Here is a 23,885-nt window from a genome sequence, read left to right on the forward strand (position 1 = left end):
CTCCCCTCACTATACTTCCTAAAACAGCACCCCCACTTCCCCGCCACACCCCTGTGTACTGAGCCGCGTGCAGTGCTTGCTGGTTGCAGAAATGATCTTGCTTATTTATCATCACTAGCCCTTAGAGGCACTTGGCTTGTTTTGTTCTCACTGTATTCCTAGTGCCTAGAATAGTTTACAGCAGTAAATATTTGTCAAACGTGGTCTTTGTGAATAAATGTCATTGCTTGGCTAGATCCTGACCTGCCATTTCCGGTGTGGTCCCTGATATTCCCCTGGGCACATCGGGGTCTCCGGCTCATTGTCCTGCCTTGAACATACCCCCTCCTTTCCTGCTTCCTTCTGCTCAGAGGGGCCCATCCAGGTCCAAATCCTTTCCTTTTGAAGCTCCCTCTGAGATGTGTCCCTGGAGCCTGTATCTGGCTGGGATGGGCCAGCCTCCCGTGTGGCACCTGCTTGCTCTGAGCACCGAGTCTGGGCCCCATTAGGGTATGGCTTCCCTGGGGACTGGAGGTTTACCTGTCTCACTCATTTCTGTATTCCTGTAAACACCCTGTCCCCATCACACAGGGCTACTGAGCAGTGTCTGTGGAGCTACATGTGAATCCTGCTCTTCCACACCAGCTCCTCTGATTGGTGGAAACACCTGCCCATTTCTGTGGGTGGGTTGGGGGAGAGGGGCTGCCATGCTACATGGCTTAAAGAGACAGGCTGCTTCTCTCTTCAGGTTCCCATGTCTCGTCCACGCCCAGTGCTGTCCTGAGGAAGGCCCCTGGGTCCTCTGAGACTGACAGTGACCGGAAGGGACAGCAGGCACAGAGACCTGAGCTTGGTGGACCTCATTACCTGGTAGCCTTGGGAGCTGTTCTGTATCCCGAACTGCGGCATGCCGGGGTCCACACACGTGGTCAGTGTGGGGTCTGGATTGCGAAAACAAAGAAACAGACCACGGTCACAGAAACTTTGGTGGTCCCTGCACACCCTGAGAAGCAGGCATGAGAAAGGGGATGGAGGCATGTCCCGATGACCCGGCCTTTTGGACTCTCCCTCGAGTCACCCCCTAGCTGGCTATGATTCCCGGCAGCATTTGAACGCTGGCTACTTCACATCTTGTTTTAAGGAGCTCAGAGGAGCACTTGATCCGTTTTGCAGATGAGACAGGGAAGAAAATTCACCATCTTGGGCCCTAAAGAAGGATGTCCACCAGCAGGGCCACCCTGCTCCCGGTCACCTCTCACCTATGCAGCTGGGCTGAGTACCACTCCATGTCCCATCTGACTGGCAGAACCTCCGTGGAGAGCCCACCAGCACCAGAGGGGGCTGGCAGGAGAAGGAGACAGATGACCTGTAGGAGAATCCTCGGTCCTCTCTCCTGCCTCGGGCTGGGACGCCAGGATCTCCACAGAACACAGCTGGGGAGAAGAGGGAGAGAGGCAGGTCCAAGTCGCTGTCTAGAGCTCAGTCTGCTCGCCCCCCTTCACCGCCACCCAGTCACTGGTCTTTGCACTGCTCTCCTCCTGGCTCCCCTTGAACTCTGGCTGTGGAGAAGCCCTGCGTGAGCGCTGCACCTGCCTCAGTGCCGCTCTGTGGCTTCCTCTCCTCTCCAGATTCAAATGCTTCTTAGTCATCATATCCACCTAAAGGAGTAACATTACAGGAAGTTCAGACCATCGAGTGAAAATAAACTCACCCGACTACCCACAGGCTTTGCATTTTTGTGCTCCTTCCCTTCCAGCGTTTGTCCAGCTGTGTGGAAACACGTGTGTGCCTGCAAACCCGTGTCCAGGTGCTGTTGACTTTGCTTTGTTCTCTTGCTATTCTGTCAACATGTCCCGTGTTTATGTCATTTTTATCACTTACCGGCTACACAAATCTGCAGTGAGATGCTGTACAAAATGATTACAGCTGATCACAACCCTCTTCTTAGGCATTATCTATTATTATAAAGTTTCATGTGGCTTTTGTTTAACTTGTATTATTTCCTTAGGAGAATTCTCTAGGAGTGAACTTAGTATCTTTAAAGGTTTGAGTGTGTTTGCAGCTTTTGACCTGTACTGCCCAATGTCCTTCCAAAGACTGTGCACTTACCCTACAGTAAGCAGGGTCTAAGAGTGTCCATTTCATTTGGATCAGCAGAGAGGATCTTAAAAAACTGACTATGGAAGTCAGAGTTCCCTAAGACATCACTTCAAGCCTGAGGAACATTCTTTGTGCTATGCTTGTGTGTGTGTATGTGTGTGTGCGTGTGTTTGTGTGTGTGTGTACACAGAGTTAAGAGGTTGGAAATCAGATGCAAAAATCAAATGGAAGCCTGGTCCTGGAATCTGGAGAGCCTGGATGGACCAATCAGAAGTCCATGAAAGGCTGAGCTGATCAAAAGTCCCCACATTCAGGAAGCAGCAACTCTTGGATGACAAAGAGAGGGCAGCCCAGTTCTGCTAAGAAGCAATGTGATGCCAGTTAAAATCTTGCTGCTGCTGCTAAGTCACTTCAGTCGTGTCAGACTCTGGGTGATCCCATAGACGGCAGCCTACCAGGCTCCCTTGTCCCTGGGATTCTCCAGGCAAGAACACTGGAGTGGGTTGCCATTTTCTTCTCCAATGCATGAAAGTGAAAAGTAAAAGTGAAGTCACTCAGTCGTGTCCGACGCTTAGCGACCCCATGGACTGCAGCCTACCAGGCTCCTCCGTCCATGGGATTTTCCAGGCAAGAGTACTGGAGTGGGGTGCCATTGCCTTCTCCGAATTAAAATCTTAGATATCTTAAAATCTTAGACATCTTTTAAAACTTCTCAGGTTGGTAAATAATATCGGCCAAATCAATTGTTTATGAGGGTGTGAGTCAAGAAATAGTCTCATCAACTGCAGGTGGGAGTGTAAATAGGAACACTTTTTCTAGAAGACACTTTGGCAACATGTATCAAGAAGAACAGTGTGCTGCATGGCCCAGCATCCTCACTCCCAGGACTTTACCACAAGGGTAAAGAGATGCTCCTTTTGAAGCTGTTTATTGCAGAACTGTTTGTAACATGGTTAAACCGGAGAGATCCAAATTTATCACTGGTAGGTGAAGATTAAAATGGCGTGGCGTCTATAATAGAGGAATTTTTTAAAGCCATTAAAAAGGATGATGTATAGATTAGTACATATTGACAGAGCAAGGAGCTGATGGCCTGTCAATGAACATTAGTTGTGAACAGCATGATTCAATACCATTTACAGAAAATTGCGTATATACTGCTATACATGCAAAAATGCTTAGTGATTGTGTGGAAGTGTAATGACAAGCCTAACTGGTTATCTTTGGGAAGTGAGGGTTCAGATGATTCTTTCATTCTTCTTTGTATTTTCAGATATAGGACATTTTTAGAAATGATAACCATGATTCATTGTTTAAAAGCAATTTAGCTATTTCCCAAGAAAATGCAAGGTGTCCAGACTGAACCCGGAGACTTGCCATCCTCCTCATGTTTCCTGGAAGGGATGTCAAGGCCAAAAGGCTTAACCATAAAACTCATGCTGCCTGTCCTGGGTCAACTTTTACTGGCCTTCATCTCTGCTTAAATTTCCCAAATTGAAGTAAAGTTTCAGAGGCCCCCAAACAGTGTCGTGAGTTATGTCGACAGTTTTCTGCAGCATTAGATAAATGCCAAGCAGAAAGAAAAAACAGGTCCTACCATTTGTCCAAAGCATGGGCACAGAGAAAACCTTCCAGAGCCCGATTATGGGGTAAGACATGAATAAGTGACCTGGAATCTCCTTCTCTAGGGGATGTGGTAAGAAACGAGCCCTGGAAAGGACTTGGGGCTCTTCAAGACATAATCGGGGCAGGTAGATAAGAAACGATCCTCTCGCTGGAAAATCACAAGTGTCCCAGGGCAGGGTCTCATCCTTAAAGTCAGGCATGTCTCTAGCACTGCCCCACCTGCCCACCTCTGACTCCATCTTTGGGTTCTATCCCATCCAGTTAACAGCTTTTCCAGTTAGGAAGCATCTCCCGTATCTGGTTTAATTTCCCTCCACTGTGACGCCACCCAGTGACCGGAGCCAGGGCTCAATGAAGATACTCTCACATTCTTCCTTTAAGATCCCTTCCTTTCTTAATAGTGATCTTTGGCAAAGCTCCCTGATTTGGAGAGGGGAGCCTCATTCTAGGCCTTCCAGCAGCAGAGTTCTGAGCGAGGAAGGAGAGGAGCAAGCAAATGGGTGCCCCGGAGGCCCCCTGTGAGTGACTTACGGAAACACTGAGGCAGCTCTCCAGTCCAGGACCCGTTCCCCTGGCAGGTGAGCACCGCAGGCAGGGAGAGCTGGTACCCCTCCAAGCAGGCGTACGTCACGCTTGAGCCCCACATGAAGTCGGATCCCACCACCTTCCCGTTGGGGATGAGCTGAGGCGGCTTGCACATGATAGCTGGGGGAGACCAAGGTAGGCCGAGTGCTGGGGCTGCCCTGGGGAACCAGGGCTGCCGTCGGCACTGAGGCAACTGGCCTTCCGGGAGCCTGGGCTAAGTGAGAGCAATCAGGAGCCACCCCTCTTCCCTTGGGAGCTCAGTCTCGTTGCACCTTCCAACCACGCGCTCTTCCCTGCACCACCCTGTCCTCCAGGTTCAAGGCCCAGGACCTTCCCACTGCCTCCCTGCAGATGTTCAGGGACCACTCCCACCTCGCACACCCCCAGATAAGACGTTAGGGCTCTGCTTCATCACCCCCTCCCTTCCAGGTGTTCAAAGCTTTTGTACCCGCTCCAGCCCTGCGTCCACACATCTGTAGCTCCCAGACACACCTTTGCAGACCGGCTTGGTGCCGTTCCACGTCCGGTCCTTGGTGCAGCTCAGCACAGACACCCTGTGCGACTCCATCATGTAGCCAGGGACGCACTGGTAGGTGACAGTTCTGTTGTACCTGAAGTCACTGCCCAGCCGGAGGCCGTTGGCTGGAACCCCAGGGTCGCCGCAGTTTATGACTAGGACGTGGAGACAGAGCCTTGTTCACTCCCAGCACAGACTCCTTCCTCCTTAGCATCCCAACACCATCCCGATCACTCCCCACATGTTTGGGAAGGAAAACTGTTAGAGAAGGGATGTCGCGTCTCCTCCCAGGTTCCCAGTTGGGGTGCCGTTCATTCTAACTCCTCGCAGCCAAGTCTCCCTGAAAGGGCTGTCCTACACCCCCGTCCTTGCGGCACCATCCTCACACACCCCAGCAACTGGGGCTGGGAAACCCATCTTGTTCATGTAAAGCCCATTCCTCTAAGAGGAAGTATTCAGAGGGCTCCCTGCATAAATGAGGCTGGGGACCAGAGGGAGGGACGTTTCCAGGTTGAAGAGCCTAAGATGTGTTGATGGACCACATGATGGACCTAAGATGTGTTGATAAGACACTTTGTCTGCTGGGAAGGGCATCTTACTGACTGCTCTTCTGCCCAGGAAGCCTCCGTGGGCCCGGTGGACTAGGAGCAGGGCCTTGTGACTGACATAGTGGTCATTTCTGTGTTACGGTATCAAGTGAGGGTGGGGATTGGTGAGCTCTGACCTCGGAACAACAGTGAAACTGACAGGGGATTTCAGATGGAGCCTGGAAGCGCAGCTAGGACTCTGAGAGGGAGAATGTTGTATAAGATTCCCTTTTATAATCACTTCCTTCCATCTGGGCCCCACAGTGATTTGCTTTTCAAGGAAAAGGGTCTGGAGTTGCTCTTAGGAGAAGCAAGAAAGAGGAGCCAGGCTGGGGCGGGAATGAACTGAAGGGAGAAATGGAGCTAACAAAGATGACAGATGGCAGCAGCTTTAAGGTAGAAAGAGAATCAGGGTCAGCACTGGGGGTTTGCCCTAAAAGAGAAAAAGAAAGCCCCAGAAACTGGCTAGAGCCTGGAGAATAGCAATGACATATTTGGAAGCTCTCTTGAGCCTCACTTGTCTCATATGGGAAAGTAGAGCTAATAGTGGCTCAGCTGGTAAAGAATCCCCTTGCAACACAGGAGACCTGGGTTCGATTCCTGGGTTGGGAAGATCCCCTGGAGAAAGGAAAGGCTACTCACTCCAGTATTGTGGCCTGGAGAATCCCATGGACTGTGTAGTCCGTGGGGGCACAAAGAGTCAGACACGACGGAGTGAGTTTCACTTTCCTAGTTTCACAGGGGATTGCGATGAGCATCAAAAGATCCGAAAACAAAGCACTTTGCTCAGGGGCAGTCCCACAGAACGTGCTCAGTAAACGGAGGCGATCTGTATGATCCTCATTCTGGGTCACGTCCCTTAGCACCAGCCAGTCTTCCCAGTCTCTGGCAGACGGCCCTCTCCTCTGGTGTGGAGCAGCCCCACTGCCATGCAGCCCAGAGGCTCTCACCTGTGCACTCCGGATCACTGCCCGTCCAGGTGCCATTGACCGAGCAGTGCCGGCTAAGTAGGCCTGTGGCATAGTAGCCTTCCCGACACTCATAGACGATGGAGCTGGAGAAAACCAGGCCGTCACTGAACAGGACTCGGGCATTGCTTGGAGTCCCAGGATTCCCGCAAGAGATCACTAGGAAGCCGAAAGAATACATTACTCATCAGAACAATGGCAGGCATCCCCTGGGGTTAGGCTAAGTCCTGCCCAGAGTGGAGGCCACAGGTTACATCAGAAGCCTGTGGATTGAAAGCATCCCTGTTGGGATGCTCCCATGTCTGATCATCTCACCCTCAGAAGGGGAGGAGAGACCTGGAGGGATTTTTAAAGATTTCTAAAAGTTAAAGACCGTGTCTGTTTGTTATCACACCTAAAGTTTTAAATGATTCCTTCGTATCACCAAATAGCCAAGCAGTGCTTAGGCGTCCTCAAGACTCTGTCTGTATCTCTTTTTTTAAATAGTTGATTTGTTTGAATCATAAAGGTCCACATATGACATTCGATTGGCATGTCTCTAAGACTCTCTGAATCCAGAGGTTACTGGATTACCCTCTCCCATAATTTATCTCTCACAGAAATCAGGGCATTTAACTGGTAGAACTTCCCACTTTCTGGATTTTACTAACTTGGTGAACGAGGCATTGTTCAATATGCTCCTCTATCATTACCGCAGTCAAGTTCTACTTCTTGACAAAGGTACTTCGCAAGTGGTTTTGTGTTTTTCTTATCACATCACATTAGAGGCACAGAATGTCTGGCTGCCTCCTTGTTAATGATGTTGAGGCTGCTCAGTGGGTCACATCTGCCTGCCTCATCTGGCATTATTAAGCTCCTATTAGTTGCCATTTAATGGTTTCAGTAGAAAGTAAACATTGTTGACCAGATTCATCAGGGGATAGAAATGGTATCATTTTAACTCTACAATTCTTTCTAAATTAAAAAATTTTAAATTATTTGTTTAACTTTTTATTTTATATTGCAGTGTAGTTGATTATCAATGTTGTGATAGTTTCAGGTGTAAAGCACAGTAATTCAGTTACTCAGACACATGTATCTATTCTTTTTCAAGTTTTTCCGCACTTAGGTTGCCACATAATATTGAGCAGAGTTTCCTGTGCTAGACAGTAGATCCCTGTTGATCAATTCCACAATTCTTTCTGCTTTAGCTCGGGTTCTTTAGTAAAGAACTTGCCCATCATCAAATATTTGCTTACCCTGAAATAGAGTTCACACAGGAAGGTTGGACTAATGCTTGATTAAAAAAAAATCATATATGAGAATAATTAGTTGGTTCCCTAGCAAGCTCCAAAGGACAATCATTTGAATTCACAGATTTAAGTTTCTTTGTTATGTTGCCTTCTGTTGTCACTTTTATTTTTGTTGACATTCAAATTATTCCATCTCTGATGAATGGAAACCCTTTCAAGTTGGCTCCTGAGTTCCTCTGACATGACCCAGTTGTGTTTCGTAGATTCCTTGCTGGAGTGACAAGAGTTTCCATGTTAATTTTGTGTGTTTCCTGCCCCAGTCCTGGAATCAGTCATTTCCCTAAAGAGCTCTGGTTCCTTTTAATGGACAATGGATTTAAAACCTACAGTCTGGGCATTAAGGGTACTCACTGCTATGGAGCTGGTCATTGATTCTAGACTTACATTGGGAAAATAACTTTTCAGATTGAAAATACATTATGAGTTTATACTGATATTACAAAGCCAAGTTAAGAATTAAGAGTTTTTCCTTAACTTTTTCAACTTTTATTTTAAAATCTTCGTTCTTAATGACAATAAATAATTTTAACTTGCTTTATCCATATAGAGTATGGTATTATATATGTAACAGTTTCAGAATTGTCACTCCAATTTGATTACCAGCAATATGATTGCTAAAACCATACAGTTTTAGAACCAGTTTAAGATTTCATTGCAGTTCTTTGTCCTTAGGATATATATACCATATTCAAATTTCATTTTTTCAAGTCAACTGAAATAATTCTCTGGGTTATTAAATCACCAGCTTGACACATAGTTAAGTTCATTTGTTTCCATTTTGATAGTTGATAGAGATTACTTGTTTCTAATTTTTCACTTAATTTTATTTTGTAAGTATGTATGATATTTACATGGTCCCATAGTCCCAAAATGATAAGAATCATTTTGCAGAGCAGATAAGCCCTAGTACCCATTGACTCAACAAGTATTGTGCTGCGTAGGTATTGGGAGTGCAGTGATCACTGAGCCATGACCCCTGCCTTGGAGGAGCCCAGTCTCTCTTAAGAACCTACCTATAAACAGATGAATTAAAATATGATGTGGCAAGTGCTACACTTGAAGGGAAAGAAGCACTAAGAAGGGAGTGGCTTACTGGGGCTGGAGATAAGAATTTGAGTAGAACCTTGAAAGGTAACTGGGAGCTTGTCAAGGGAAGTCACAAAGAGTTGTGTACATGTTACAGACACACACAACCTCATTCAACAAATACTTGCTTCCAGGTTGAAACTCTTAGCCACCTACTTTCTGTTCCCTGAACCCTCCTGACATGGTGACTGATTCCATCCTGGGGTCTGGGCGGCAAGAAAGGGAACCTGGTCACAGCGGATATGTGAGAATATAGTAAATTCTTTCCTTGCCAATACACTCATTACCACAAGCTTACTATGCCTCTTACTATGCCTACAAAATCCTATAAAAACTAACTTTGCACCCCCAGAAAGGCAGGACTTTGGAGAGACAAGTGGGAGAGGGCACTGACCCCATCTGTGTCATTTCCTGGGCAGGTGTCCCCGAACATGGGCCAGAGCATCTCCCCTTGCTCTCCAGGACCATGCCGCAATCTCAAGTCCATGTAGCCCATTCTCTAACCACTGCCGTTTATTTCTTTAGCTCACTCCCTCTGAATTTGTTTCCTGGTGATTGGGACCTATAATCCAATGATCTTGTCACTTTTTCATAGCCTCTTACTCCACTGACGATCCTATTCCCTCCATCCCCAGCCTAGATGCTAACATCCGTCACAAATCACTGCTTTGTATATATCCTCCTCTCCCTTGCCACTTTCTTTATGCGTTAGTCACCTATGCTTAATTACTAGTTACCTAGTAAAACCCTAACTACACATAATGCTTCACCTACCCTGTGCCCAAAACTGTGTAGCAAAAGGTGCTTGAACAAAAACCCAGACTAATGCTGACTGTCACTTGAAGTTAATGGCTCTTACCTTAATGAGCCCTTGGTGCTGCCGCCTGGTAATTACATATTTCCCTGTTTCTCTATTCCATTCCCACTTCTCCCTAGCTAGATGATGACTGTATATTGTGTCTTTCCTCTGCCCCTACTGAGGCCATCCCAGGAACCATCATTAAGGGCTTATATTACTTGTAAAGTGTTTCGTAAAATTGGATTTTGTATTTTTGTTTTGGCACTTTGGACGTTTGTTTAATCTTAAACTGTAAGCTCCAGAGGGGAAGTGTGTCTGGCTTGGCCACCACTGTGTCTCTAGCATATACTATATCATTTGGCACATGGCTGTTGAATGAAGCTACATGGAAACAAGTGAGCAAATATGCAAGACTTAATTTATCCTGTATCTTCCCTGCTGAGGTTAGGGTGGGGATTATGTTTGCCTTTGGATTACTAATGAGACGAACATGAACTCTCTGTTGATGTCCACTCATCACCTGGCCAAGGGTTTAAATGGGGCCTTGGATTTTATCTGTGCGGGTGAGGGCAGGCGCTAGGGAGCAGGAAAACAGGGGAAGACCCTGGGGCAGGCAAAGGGGAGAAGCAGAATGGTCACATACATTACCTCCACACTCAGGCTGCACGCCGCTCCACGAGCCGTTGAGTTGACAAGTTCGTTCTGATGACCCCCGGAGCACATGGCCAGCTTCACAGCTGAAACGCATTAGGCTGCCCGGGGCAAAGCTGTCCCCCAGACGGATGCCGTGGGCTGGGATGCCAGGGTCACCACAGACTCCTATGCTGGTTCCTATGGACCAGAACCAAAAAACCCCATTGTTTTTAGCAGAGAAGGAAAGAGCGGCAGAGTGGGAGAAAGACGTTGGAGCTCTGTTATGGGAAGCAGGGGGCCCTAAGAAAGAGGGCAGTGAGACCGTGTGTCTGCCTGAGCCACCTGAACAGGCTCCTGTCTGAGTACTCAGTGGCCAAATGACACATAGATCTGAGGTCACGCGTGAGGCCCTGGGGCCCGAACCACAAGGGAGGAAAGAAGGCAGACGGAAGCCTTTGTGCAAGAGGTCCTGCCTCCGTTCTTGGCTGATGCCAGTGTGGTCCAAGCTGACCTTCTCCCTTTCACCTCTTCCCCACCATCCGCTGAGCCGGTACCCTCTCCATTCCCCGTTCCACTGTCTTAGCTCAGACGCTCAACATCTCTTGCCTGAACTTTACTGCAGGAGCCTTGTAACGAATATTCCCTGCTCTTAAACTCTCCCTCTAATCCATCCTCACTTTCTCTTTAAATCTTAACAATGAACAACCACAACTATTTGATTTTTGTTCTCTCCTACTGAAACACCTCCTCTGGCTTCCCACTGCTGAGAGAATAAAGTTCAAACTTCTAGCAGAGTTGTTGCTCAATAGTCAAGCTTGAATTTTGATCCTGGGCCTTTACCTGAGGCTTTCTTATTCACAGATTATGCAATACAGGTAAGCTCTGGATTAAATATTTTTGATCTCTCATTTCATTCTTTCTTTGTCCTCTGACTCCTGCCACATTTCTGCATTTACTTGATTTGTGATCTTGTACAAACCCACCCAAGAGAGTTTTAAGGACCCAAGAGGTGAAGGAAGGTAAAGAACAGGAGATAAAGCTATCTACTATCTGTGGGAGCCAACTCATCTTAGGATGCAGAAATTCATGGGAGACACCACTAGATCAGACTTGGTCATGGTGAGCTTGAGGAAGGAGAAAGACAATTGAGGGCTAAATGGTAACTGCATGAGAAGATAGTTTCCAAGTGATGTGGAATGTATCTCCTCATGAATCCACATGTGTAGGCATCAGTAGAAACATCTATCTCAATGACCACATTTTGGGGCTTCCCTGGTGTCTCAGTGGTAAAGAATCTGCTTGCCAATGCAGGAGACGTGGGTTCAACTTCTGGGTCAGGAAGATCCCCTAGAGAAAAGAATGGCAACCCATTCCAGTACTCTTGCCTAGGAAATCCGGAGGCGCCTGGTGGGTTACAGTCCACAGGGCTGCAATGAGTCAGACATGACTTAGTGGCTAAAGGATAATCGCAGAGACGCATTTGGTTAGTCGGTATAAATAAGCGCGTAAGCCATGTACCTCATCATCTACTGCTGCTGTTATCTGCCTCTCAGCTTTGGGATTATTTCCTCTCCTAGTCTAGTTTCAGAATATAAAAATACTGCATAACCCCATGTTCCCCATTCTACTACCTACCAAGGAAGGGGGATTCACTCAGCCTTTCAAAAATATGAGAAAAGAGAGCCCCTCATATTTGGCCAGGTTTTCTTATCTTTTGACATTTTCCAGATGTAGTTCACACAACAGGCAGTACTGGGGCCGCTTGAAGGCAGTCCTGATGGTGAATTGCTCTGATTCCCTCCCTGGCTAGCTGGCCTCAGCTGGAGGCAGCACTACTGTACAACAGGCCCAAGGGTAGATTCTCTGGTCCTGGGCATTATCTGACAGAACAGCCTCCACTGAAGTGTTCAGCCTCGTTTCAACAATATAAGGAAGTCTGGCATAGAATACTGCACTATGGGGGCAGGCGGCGACTGTTGACTCTTTACTGAAGAGGTATGCCAGCAAGATGACGCTGCAGAGATGGGCAGTTAACTTCCCTCAGTGTGTCTCAGGTGCCAGAAATCTCGGCAAGTCCTCGATGGCCCAGAGACGTACGACTTCTGCTTTGCATCATCCGGGTGCACTGACTGCACTGAGTGAGGCTCGAAAATTGGACCTTTGAACTCCTGAGTGTGTGTGTGTGTGTGTGTGTGTGTGTGTGTGTGTGTGTAGGACTGACAGGAGATGCTGCTGCAAAAGATATCTATAAGTCTCAGGAGTGGAAGAAGTGCAGTCTGCTCACTAGGGCACACCTAGCGTTACTTCCTCATCACCTAGTCTTGTCATCTCTCACTTTCTTATCTAAGGTATTTAAGATTCATTCATTCCTCAGCCGCAGTATTTATGGAATAACTTCTAATCTTGTCCTCAGAAGTCTCCAGGAAAGGTCTGCCTGTGATTCTGGTCTCCTAAGTCTGTCATCCTTGAGGAAGACATGGGAAAATGGAGATTGCAACTGTTCTTCAGAATGTTCAGGATCAGAGATCAAACAGCTTCATGAAACACATTCGCCAATGAGTGGGGTTCACGTTTTCTGAAGGTTCCTTTCTTGCTTCTTACTTTTTCATGTTCCCAAGTGTCAGCCTGTTTCCAGTCTCCCCTTGACCTGTGATGTGGCCGAGGAAAAGTCTCTTCTTCCACATGCAGGATGAGGACTTAGGAAGTCAAAAAATTATGAAATCTGACAAGGCTTTTCAGAGGTTTTTAAGCTCAGTGATGTAGCTTTGACAAGAATTATTTTTATATTTCTATAAGGTCATTTCCCAGCCTTTGCAAACATAACTTCAGAGAAGGATAATTACAAATTAGGAGAAAGGACTTTGGATTCTGGGCTTTGGGTCAGGAGACTTAACTGTGGTTAGTTACATATGCTAGTAAGTAGGAGATGCTGAAGGCTTTCTGGTTTCTTCTTCCCCTACCTCGTACTTCATTTTCCCATGGAGAACAAGGATCCCTAAATAGATAATATAGACCCTAAGGACACCATTAGCTTTGTGTCCTGTAAAAGTGTTTAGAGGGAGGAGCTTTATGTAAAACACCAAAGAGACTGGGGCAAATGCATATTTGGATGGTATCTGGATGCAAAATGCATGCCTTTCCTTTTTGGAGCATTTCTTCCTCCTGGAATTTGCTCTGTGGATAACTCAGGAGGCCTCAATATACATGATCCTTGACTTTCCATGCCAGCCTCCCAAGACACTTCCAACAGAGGTCCAAACACACAGAAGTCTGGGGCCTGGCTAACTGGCTAAGGGAGTCCCAGTGGCTCATACACAGTCTTGTCAGTTCATGAACTGGGCAATTAATGAGATTAATAAGGGTGAGAGGCCAAAGTCTTGGGTTGTAACAGAGTGATGTGTCTATGATTGTCCTGGGCAGCCCACAATCCTTTGAAACAAATTCTCAGTGCTTCAGGAATTTCTCTTTTCTTAGGAGACCTAACTAATATCTGGTGGGTATTCTGGTACCATCACTTCATGGCAAATAGCTGGAGAAACAATGGAAACAGTGACAGACTTTCTTTCTTGGGCTCCAAAATCACTGCCGATGGTGATTGCAGCTATGAAACTAAAAGATGCCTGCTCCTTGGAAGAAAAGCATATTAAAGGGTAGAGACATTATTTTGCCAACAAAGGCCCATATAGTCAAAACCATGGTTTTTCCAGTAGTCATGTATGGATGTGAGAGTTGGACCATAAAGAAGGCCGAAAGCAGAAGAATTGCTGCTTTTGAACTGTGGTGCTGAAGAAGACTCTTGAGAGTCCCTTGGACTGCAAGGAGATCAAACCAGTCAACCCTAAAGGAAATCAACCCTGAATATTCATTGGAAGGACTGATGCTGAAGCTTTAATTCTTTGGCCACCTGATGTGAAGAGCTGACTCATTAGAAAAGACCCTGATGCTGGGAAAGATTGAGGGCAAGAGGAAAAGGGAATGACAGAGGACGAGATGGTTGGATGGTCAATGGACATGAGTTTGAGCAAGCTCTGGGAGATGGTGAAGGACAGGGAAGCCTGGCGTGCTGCAGTCCACGGGGTCACAAAGAGTCGGACACGACTGAGCGACTGAACAACAACATGCTGGCAGTGCCCTCAATTTTGGAAGACAGGCTCATCTGGGAATCTCAAACTGCAGGAGCAGATGCATGTCTTATGGGTGAGGAGAAGCCAAGGAGAAGCCTTCTATATGCAGGAGGAGAACGGGGTGACAGAGGATGAGATGGTTGGATGGCATCACTGACTCAATGGACATGAGTTTAAGCAAACTCCGGGAGATAGTGAAGGACAGAGAAGCCTGGCGTGCTGCAGTCCATTGGGTCATAAACAATCGGACATGACTTAGCGACTGAACAACAGGATCCTTATGTCTCGAGGGCATCTGTGATGGGAAGGGGTAGGGGTTAATTTCAATGCCAAAGTGGGCTTCTTGAGAAGCGTCAAGCCACATGAACAGTTGCCCTCTTCGGGTGACATCCTATGTGGGATCCCTTCTTGAGGCCAGGCAAGCTCACCCCAAAGAAGCGAAAGCTGTGGGGTGCTAATTGTTTTGCCTTGGTGGCTTCTGTCATTACTAGGACAATTCAATTTCAAATATTTTCATTCTCTTATGACATTATGGAGGAGTATCTGGAAATATGGACTTGGGAGCTCTGTCAATTCCCTTCATTTGCTGTGCTGATTACCTCTCTCCATATCCCCACAGAAATTAACAAGAAAATAAATTCATTCACAGGAAAAGTCTGGGGACTGGTGTGTTAAAGCTGAAGAGGAGAACTGTATTCACTGGGCCAGGAAGGATACAGGACAGACAGAAGAAGTGATGATACAGAAAGGGAAGCAGGCTGGGGTCCAGGAGTCCCACACAGGGAAGGAGAGAGCACCGGAGTGGGTTTGGATCTGAGCCAACAACAGGAAGGCTTGGACTGTTCCTGGGACCTCATGGTAATAAGTGTCTGGAGAGGATTCTGGCCATAGGTGACCTCAGAAACCATATCTTCATTGGTTCTGCAAATCTCTTGGCTGTCTCAGCTTGGCCAGAGTCTAACGGCATGAAGCTGGGCTTGGACCATCAAGGGATGAAGTCCCGTTGGGAACTCTGAGAGCCATCCTCTCTGACTGGGAGGGATGGGTTCAGTTCATTTCAATTCATTTCAGTTCAGCCGTGCTCTCTGCCTGGGAGGGATGGGATGAAGGTCCAAAAGCTCTGCTTCCCACCCCTCCGTTTTGCTCCCACCTCGGAGCTGCTCGCCTCCCACCAGCCAAGTGTTCCATTGAAACCCCTCCCCCACACCAGCCCCTTACCTGAGCAGTGCGGGAGGGAGCCAGTCCAGTGTCCATCCAGCCCACACATGCGGGTGGCGTTTCCCACCAGGGTCCGCTTGCCGGTGCAGCTGTAACGCACGACTGCCCCCACTGTATAGCTGTCCCCGGACATCTGGGAATGGGGCGGGGAGCCTGGATGGCCACAGGACACCACTGTGGGGAAGAGCAGACATCTCAGCAACTCTGCACCGGGATGGATCATCCTCACAGGACACACGCTAGGCTTTTCAAGACGACAGGAAGAAGCTGGGGTGTCTACTGAAGCAAACCTCCTGCTGGCTCACCCACACGGTATCAGCAAACACTGACTTCCCACCTCACTGTCCAGTTTTCCATGTCTGTGAACTGAAGAGCAACGTCCGTTGTTTTAAGAGTGGAGTGAGATAATGGGAACGAAACCACTCAGCACGTGGTAGGGATGCAATAATAGCCATTTCTTCTCTTTCTTGCCTCTTGTGCATACTAAGACGTCTCTGGCAGAAAGGTGGGATATACAGTATCCACAGTCAGACCAAGAAAGACAAATTGCATATCATACTGCTTTTATGTGGAATCTAAAAGATGATATCAATGAACCTATTTACAGAACAGAAATTTCATCACAGATGTAGAAAACAAATGTATGGTTACCAGGGGGGAAACTGGGGGAGGGCATAAATGGGGAGACTGGTAGTGACATACACACATTACTACATATAAGACAGATAAGTAACTACTGAATAGCACAGGGAACTCTCTTTGGTGCTCTGTAATGACCTATATGGAAACGGAGTCTAGAAGAGAATGGATACACGTACAGATACATGGTGATTCACTTTGCTGTACACGTAAAGTAACACAACATTGTAAATCAACTACACTCCAATAAAAAAATTAATTAAAAAAAAGCACAAATGGGCGATCTCTCCTCCTGGGGCTGTTGGGACTGGCCACAGGATCCAGAGTAAGGGCCAGTTATAGTCCTTTCCAACTGCATCTGACAACTGCCCTCGACCGTTGTCTCTAACTTGCCCTCTTTAGTTGCGAGCTCCCTTTTCTGAGACAGCAAGCTATGACTGGAAACTAGTTATGAGGTTAGAGTGTAGCACTGAGCTGGACGGGCCAGGGCGGACAATGCGGTCAGTGTTGCCGGGTTTGCCTTCCTGTTGTTCTTCCATGGGCTGATCCCAGGCTCCTTCATTTACTCAGCACATACGTATTGTGTGCCTGTTATTTGCGAGGCGCTGCTTTATGCGTCTGCGAGAACAAAGTCCAAGCGCTCGTGGAGCTGATATCTAGTGGGGAAGTGAAAGAGTTAGTTTCTCAGTCGTGTCTGACTCTTTGCGACCCCACAGACTGCAGCCCACCAGGCTCCTCTGCCCATGGAATTCTCCAGGCAGAAATATTGGAGTGGGTAGCCATGCTGTTTTCCAGGGGATCTTCCCGATCTAGGGATTAAACCTGGGTCTCCTGCAATGCAGGCAGATTCTTTACTGTCTGAGCTACCAGGGAAGCCCTGTGGGGAAGAGAGACCAGGAATAAGAAAATACTAGGGGTTGCTATGAAGGAAAATAAAGCTGCATCAGGAAAGGGATGCTCAGAGGTGGGATGGGGGAACTGTTTATGAGTAGGGTGGTCAGAGAAGATCTCCCTGAGGAAGTGATATTTGAGCAGTGGTCTGAGTGAAAAGACCAGCCACGTGAGATCTGGGGAATAGTGTTCTGAGGGAAGGGACATCTAGTAGAAAAGCCCAGAGGATGAGCCTGGGGTGTTTGAGGAACAGCAGGAAAGCCAGGGTTGCTGGAACAGAACGAACAAGGAAAGAACAGAAGTGATACGGGTGGGGAGGTTGCTCGGAGCCAGATCATGGCATATATATTGGGCTTTATTACAAGCAGGATGGGACCCCTCCTGAAGTGATATGATCTGACTTACATTTTAACAAGATCATCCTGGCAACTGTGTGGAGAACATTCTAGGGCAGGGTGAGAAAGAGGGGCTGTTGCAGTAGTTCAAGAAGAGATGGTAGTGATTTGGGCGGACTAAACCTTGGGGTCTGGTATGTAAAGGGGAAGGATATGTACTGTGGTGGCCAAAGGGCTGACCGCCTGTGAACATGCCCCCCCTCCCCCCCCAACTCTCCGCATCCTGGCCCAGGCCTGCCACTCCCCACCCTCCCAGAGGCAGGGTCTCTTATTTCTTTCCTCCTTGAATCTGGGCTGGCCTGTGACTCGCTCTCATCAATGGAATGTAGTGGCATGAGGTTTTAGGAATTCTGAGCTCTGGCTTAAGAGATCTTTTAACTTCTTTTTCTCTAGGAATTCAACCTCCAAGTAAAGAAGATCAGGTCAGCCTGCTGGAGAGATGCCACTTGGCGGAGAAGAGCCAGCAGCAAGTCCTCTAACAGGCTGTTATCATTCAGCTGCTCAGTCGTGTCCGACTCTCTGCAACCCCATGGACTACAGCACACCAGGACCCCCATGGGCTACAGCACGCCAGGCTTCCTTCCCTGTCCTTCATTGTCTCCTGGAGTTTGCACAAACAAACTCATGTCCATTGAGTCAGTGATGCTGTCCAACCATCTGATCCTCTGTCACTCTCTTTTCCTCCTGCCCTCAGTCTTTCCCAGCATCAGGGTCTTTTCCAGTGAGTCAGGTTGGTGGGCCATTTTGGACCCTCCAGTCCTAACTGAACCACGGCGGCACAGGTGAGCCAGCTCTGCAGGGATGGTCCACTGTATGTGTCAGCTTGAGTAGGCCACAGGATGCCCAGATACTTGGCCCAGCATTATTCTGGGTGTATCTGTGAGGTTTCTGAATGAGACTAACATTGAACTGGTGGACTGAATAAGGCAGATTGCCCTCCTCAATGTGGGTGGGCCTCGTTCAGTCTCTTGAATGCCTGAATAGAACAAAACGGTGGAAAAAGGGAGAATTCTGCCTCTGTCTTCAGTCTGGGATGTCAATATTCTCCTGCCTTTGGACTCAGACTTGGATGGGAATTGACATCATTGGCTCTACCTACTTCTCAGCCTTCAAAGCCAGACTGGAACTACGCCATCTGCTCTCCTGGATTCACAGCTTGCCCAGGGCAGATCAGGGGGTTTCACAGCCTTCAAATTTGTACAAGCCAATTCCTTATCATATAACTATATATTTCTATCTGTATCTATGTCTATAAGAAATTGGTTCATATGATTAAAATATATATTACATATATATATTTAGAAATAGATATGTAGATGGCTCATGATTTCCTTAGACACAGAAATATAGATATAAATCTTATATAACTATATCTATGATAGATATAGATCTTATTACACATCTATCTATAAAATACATGTGTGTATATATATATATATATATATATATATATATATATATATATATATCTCCTATTGGTTACTGGTTCTTTTTCTCTGGAGAACCCAGACTAATGAGATTGCTAAGCCTCGTCTAAATTCTTGACCTTTAGAATTGTGAGACAACAAAAACAAATGCTATTATAAGCTTTGAGATGGCTTATTACATAGCAATAGATAACTGATTCAGTGAGTTTCGAGGTTTATACTATCCGTTTCTTAAGACAACCTTACGAAGTAGGTGCCATTTTTTTTTTTAAATCTCCACTTCCTGATGACACAAATGAGGCCTAGTAAGGCAAAGTAACTTACTGAAGGTCCTAAACCTAATCAGCGGTAGAATTAGTTCTTAAAACCTGGCAGGTTGATTCCAGAGGCCACACTCCTGAGCACTATAATTGACTCCCTTTTGCAGTGCTGTTTGGAGACTATCAGTGAATTCTCTCCTTGTGGAAGGAATGGAGTCCCTGATTATAATTTAAAATATTCTATGACTTTATTAGAAGTGTTTGGATTTTAGAAATTGCCCAATTTTAACTCTCTAATGACATTCTAAATAAATTCTTTTTTAAATGGAAATACAAAAACACAATAACTGTAAGTATAGAGCTTAATGAAGTGTCACAAAGTCAATACACTCATGTAGCTACTGCCAAGATTAAGAAAAGCCCCCACCAGTGCCTCAGAAGCCCCCTCTCGCCCTGTCCCTATCCCTGCCTCGTTTCCTCCCTCCTCACATTAAACTACTCCCTTCACTTTGTACATCATTAATTAGTTTGCCTGTTCTTGAATCTTATTTAAATGAAATCTTTTAGTGTATATTCTGCTGTACTGGCTCTTTTCACTTAATATTATGTCTGTGACATTTGTCTGTGCTCTTTTGTAGCAACAGTTCATTATCATTGCTATGTATCAGGAATTGGCAAACATTTTCTTTGGACCCTTTAAGGGTCCAGGCAGTAATCATTTTAGGTCTCTGTTGCATATTCTTTTGATTGTTTGTCTGTTTTTTTGGTACAATATTTTAAAAAATATTTAAAAACCCTCCTAAGCTCAAGGGGATACAAAAATAGGACATAGGCTAGATTTGTCCCAGGAGCCAAAATTTGCTGACCTCTGCTATATAGTACCATTTGTGTTAGTTATGTATTGCTGTGTAACAAATTGCCCCAAAGCTTAGATGACAATAAACATTTATTTTGATGATATGGGTCAGGAATTTGAGAGTGGCTTAGCAGGTGGTCCTGACTCAGAATCCCCCATGAGGCTGTAGCCAGAGAGACAACTGTGGCTGCATTAATCCGAAGGCCTGACTGGCTTCCCCCAGAGCGGCTGATCCAGGAAAGCCTGGTGGAGATGGCATTTATTTTATAACCTAGCTTTGTAAATCACACCACCTCACACAGACTAACCCTGGTACAAGTTAGCAATACTCTACATAAAGGTATGAATACCCAGAGGTGGGGGTCATTGGGGTCATCTTCAAGGTTGACTGTCACAGCACTATGGAGATGTCTATCACATTTTACCAGCTATTTCCTATTGATGGATGTTTGGGTTATTTCTAGTTTCGTACTCTTATGGATAATGCTGATAAGAACATTTCTGTTCATGTCTATTGGTGTACATACATACACATTTATATTGGCTATCCATAATGATTTTTGTAATAGCAACTGATTGCTTTTTATGATGTTCTTGTTTGGTTTTAAAATGTTTCTTTGGGGAATTTGAGGATAGTGTCAGATTATGGTAATATTGAGTAATCTCTGAAAAGCCATATACAGTGCCTAAAATTATTTTTTCTTTTGTTACTGGCTTGATCTAGGCTAGTTGAATGTCTGTAAAATTAGCAACTAGAGTATACTCTATTGTTTTATTCCTTTCCCGCGATTTGTTTGTTTAAAGCAGGAAGAAGTGAACAGTAATAATGCTTGGAGAAAAGAAAAATTAATGCCAGTACAATTTGGTGGCTGTGGATAAGAAAAAAAAAAAAAAAAGAAAAGGACATATGATAGAACAATAAAGAGAAATGACTTTCGTTTAAGGCATGTTTGCATAAAATCCTAAGAGGTGAAGAACAAAGACAAGGTGAATAGATATTGCTGCATTTCTCAGTTTGTCAACATAAAAAATGAATGTTTTCGATATTCATGCCATGGCCAAATGGGGTCTCTTTGGATCATTCCAGTTTCTGCAGTGGCTCTTTAGCTGCTTACTGTGTATTAAGCTTAAATGTGTATATAAAAATAGGCAAGGTAGATATTTGTTACTCCTAATAATAGCAGATTTCCCTGCATTACACAGAATAACAAGGGATTAAGAAAATACAAAATTGCAATTAAGCAAAAAGCAATAGTACAAATCAGGAATTCATGCTTGGGTGTGGACTATGCTGAGTCCCATGGCAAAATGAAAAGGATCCCCCACACTGGTTCTTAAATCCTAAGAATGAAATTTGTATGATTGGTCAGCCACCTCCAGAGCTTCCACTTTTTCTAAAGCATTTTATCAGGGAAACAGCATATAGCATAGGCCCAGATCATGCATTTCCCTTGGTACCTGCATATCCACACCAATTAAAGCAGTTTGCTGTCACCTGGAACGAACAGTTTGACTAGGGGATATGTATAGTCCTCCATAGTTTGCCACAACCCTATTCACAGGTAATTGGATCTTCTAGGAGAAGGCAATGGCAACCCCACGCCAGTACTCTTGCCTGGAAAATCCCATGGACGGAGGAGCCTGGTAGGCTGTAGTCCATGGGTTCGCTAAGAGTTGGATACGACTGAGCGTCTTCACTTTCACTTTTCACTTTCATGCATTGGAGAAGGAAATGGCAACCCACTCCAGTGTTCTTGCCTGGAGAATCCCAGGGATGGGGGAGCCTGGTGGGCTGCCGTTGATGGGGTCGCGCAGAGTCGGACACGACTGAAGCGACTTAGCAGCAGCAGCAGGAGTAGAAGTGCAATTAGCCCACTAAAAAATGTTACGATGACCATGAGACATCAGTGAAAATGGTTTTACTGAGAGTCACCTGGGATCTAGAGCCCTACAGTCGGTGGAAGTTCCTCAGGGCTCGTGTTTCTGAAATAGTCTTACAAAATCAGCAAGCTCCAGGAGATGGTGAAGGACAGGGAAGCCTGGCATGCTATATAGTCCATGGGGTCACAAAGAGTCAGACATGCCTGAGAGACTGAACAGCACCAAATCACAGGGAAAACATCTAGATTTCCTCTCATCAACAAGTGAATAGCCTAACTAGGTTCTGATGCTAGTATATCCCTTTACTGGGAATCTTGCTGAAATTCATATTTAGACTAAATGATAAACATGGTTGTCTTTGAATGGGGCCTGCCTTGGAAAAACCTGCACCTGCTCCAAAAAGAACAGTCTGTCCCTTGGTTTCCATGTCCTTAATAACAATATAATGTGGCGGGCTTACTAATTAGTGTAAGTAGAGTTTGCTTGCTATTTATGAATGCTAAGTTGCCTCAGTCATTCTGACTCTTTGTGGCCCCATGGACTGTAGACCACCAGGCTCCTCTGTCCATGGGATTCTCCAGACAAAAATACTGGAGTGGGTTGTCATGCCCTCCTCCAGGGGATCTTCCCGACCCAGGGATTAAACCCACGTCTCTTGCATCTCCTGCATTGACAGGCAGGTTCTTTACCATTAGCGCCAGTTTAGCACCTTTTAAATCCCAGCAAGAAAAAGAAGTGACCATTGGTTTTCTGTAATAAATATACATATATATCAGCAACTGCTGGGCATTAGCCATTTTTCTTTTGAGAGATAATGCCTAGCTTGTTTTTAGACTTTGGCTTCTGTCAGACTGAGACCCTGGTTCCTGATTCCCACAGATTAAGAGCAGTCAAAAGATCACAATGTAAACATAATAAAACAATGAGAAACAAATCACCAAGAGTGAGGACAATTGCAGAATTAGACTTGAAAAGAAAATGATATTGGAAGTATCAGATATAGAATATATAGTAAGTACATTTAATATGTTAAATATGAAAAAGGAACAAGTTAATACAGGAACAATACCCTATGGAGATAAGTAAGCAAATGTGAAAAAACAAATAATGCATTTGTTTCTCAAATGCAAAATAAATAATTGGAAACAGGAACTCAGTTAAACCTCAGCTTAGACCTAGCTAAAAAGATAATCACTGTATGGTAAAAAACAGACCTTGAGTAATTTATCAGAGATGGAAAATATGAGTGAGAATTTCAAAGACAAAGAGAAAATCACAAGAAGATCTAATGCTGGGGTTCAGAAATAGCAAAGGAGGAGAATGAAGCGGGAGACAATGTCTACTGAAACAGTAGCTAAGAATTTTCCCAGATAGCAGAACAATCCAGGAAGTCTAATGAATCTTAAGAAGGGTAAACAAACTATTTAAACATAATGCAGGAAAATTCAGAATGCCAGCAAAAGAGAGAGACGCCTGAAGTCAGTGAGGGAGAAAAAAAATGGACTACCTAAAATAATTTAGACTTCAGAAGACTTATCACTAAAAATGAAAGTCAACAATAGTGCCAAAAGAAAATGTGTCAGCCTAGACCTTTGATCCAGCAAACTTATTATTTAATAACTAGGAAAAATTCAAAACACCAAAGAGAGAGAAAGACTTTACAAAGGAGTGAATGACTGACAGCTGGTTTTTCAACAGCAACAAAAGGGGTCAAAAGATAATTAGATTCCTTTAGTGGGCTAAAAAAAATAACTGCCAACTTGAATTTCTAAACATATCAAGAATATCTTAAAAAATGAGAGACAAATAAATGTATCACAAAAACTGAGAATGTTTGCTAACAGCAGATCTTCACTAAATAAAATTCTAAAAGATGGTCTTCAAACTGCAGGAAAATAATCTCATATGGAAGGTGAAGATATGAGAAGGGGAATGAAGAGCAAAGGAAGTGACAAATAAGTGAGTAAATCTAAGTGAACAATAGCTGCAGAGAACAACAACAACACATTGTGGGTTTTAAAA

The 23,885-nt window shown here is 45.4% G+C and overlaps 1 protein-coding gene across 2 annotated transcripts in view; it reads right to left on the reverse strand.

Annotated features, from left to right (window-relative positions):
• CSMD2 (CUB and Sushi multiple domains 2) overlaps window positions 1-23,885 on the reverse strand; it is a 683,354-nt gene that overhangs the window by 19,608 nt on the left and 639,861 nt on the right. For both annotated transcript variants that reach the window (XM_027967572.3, XM_060416549.1), the window contains exons 56-62: window positions 15,515-15,688; window positions 10,188-10,370; window positions 6,345-6,521; window positions 4,783-4,962; window positions 4,237-4,410; window positions 1,239-1,412; window positions 847-920 (exon numbers count right to left, since the gene is read on the reverse strand). In XM_027967572.3, coding sequence (XP_027823373.2) covers window positions 847-920; window positions 1,239-1,412; window positions 4,237-4,410; window positions 4,783-4,962; window positions 6,345-6,521; window positions 10,188-10,370; window positions 15,515-15,688 — 1,136 coding nt within the window. The remainder of the gene's footprint in view (window positions 1-846; window positions 921-1,238; window positions 1,413-4,236; window positions 4,411-4,782; window positions 4,963-6,344; window positions 6,522-10,187; window positions 10,371-15,514; window positions 15,689-23,885) is intronic.

The sequence above is a fragment of the Ovis aries genome, chromosome 1 (genome assembly GCF_016772045.2).
Source record: "Ovis aries strain OAR_USU_Benz2616 breed Rambouillet chromosome 1, ARS-UI_Ramb_v3.0, whole genome shotgun sequence".
Taxonomy (NCBI): Eukaryota; Metazoa; Chordata; class Mammalia; order Artiodactyla; family Bovidae; genus Ovis; species Ovis aries.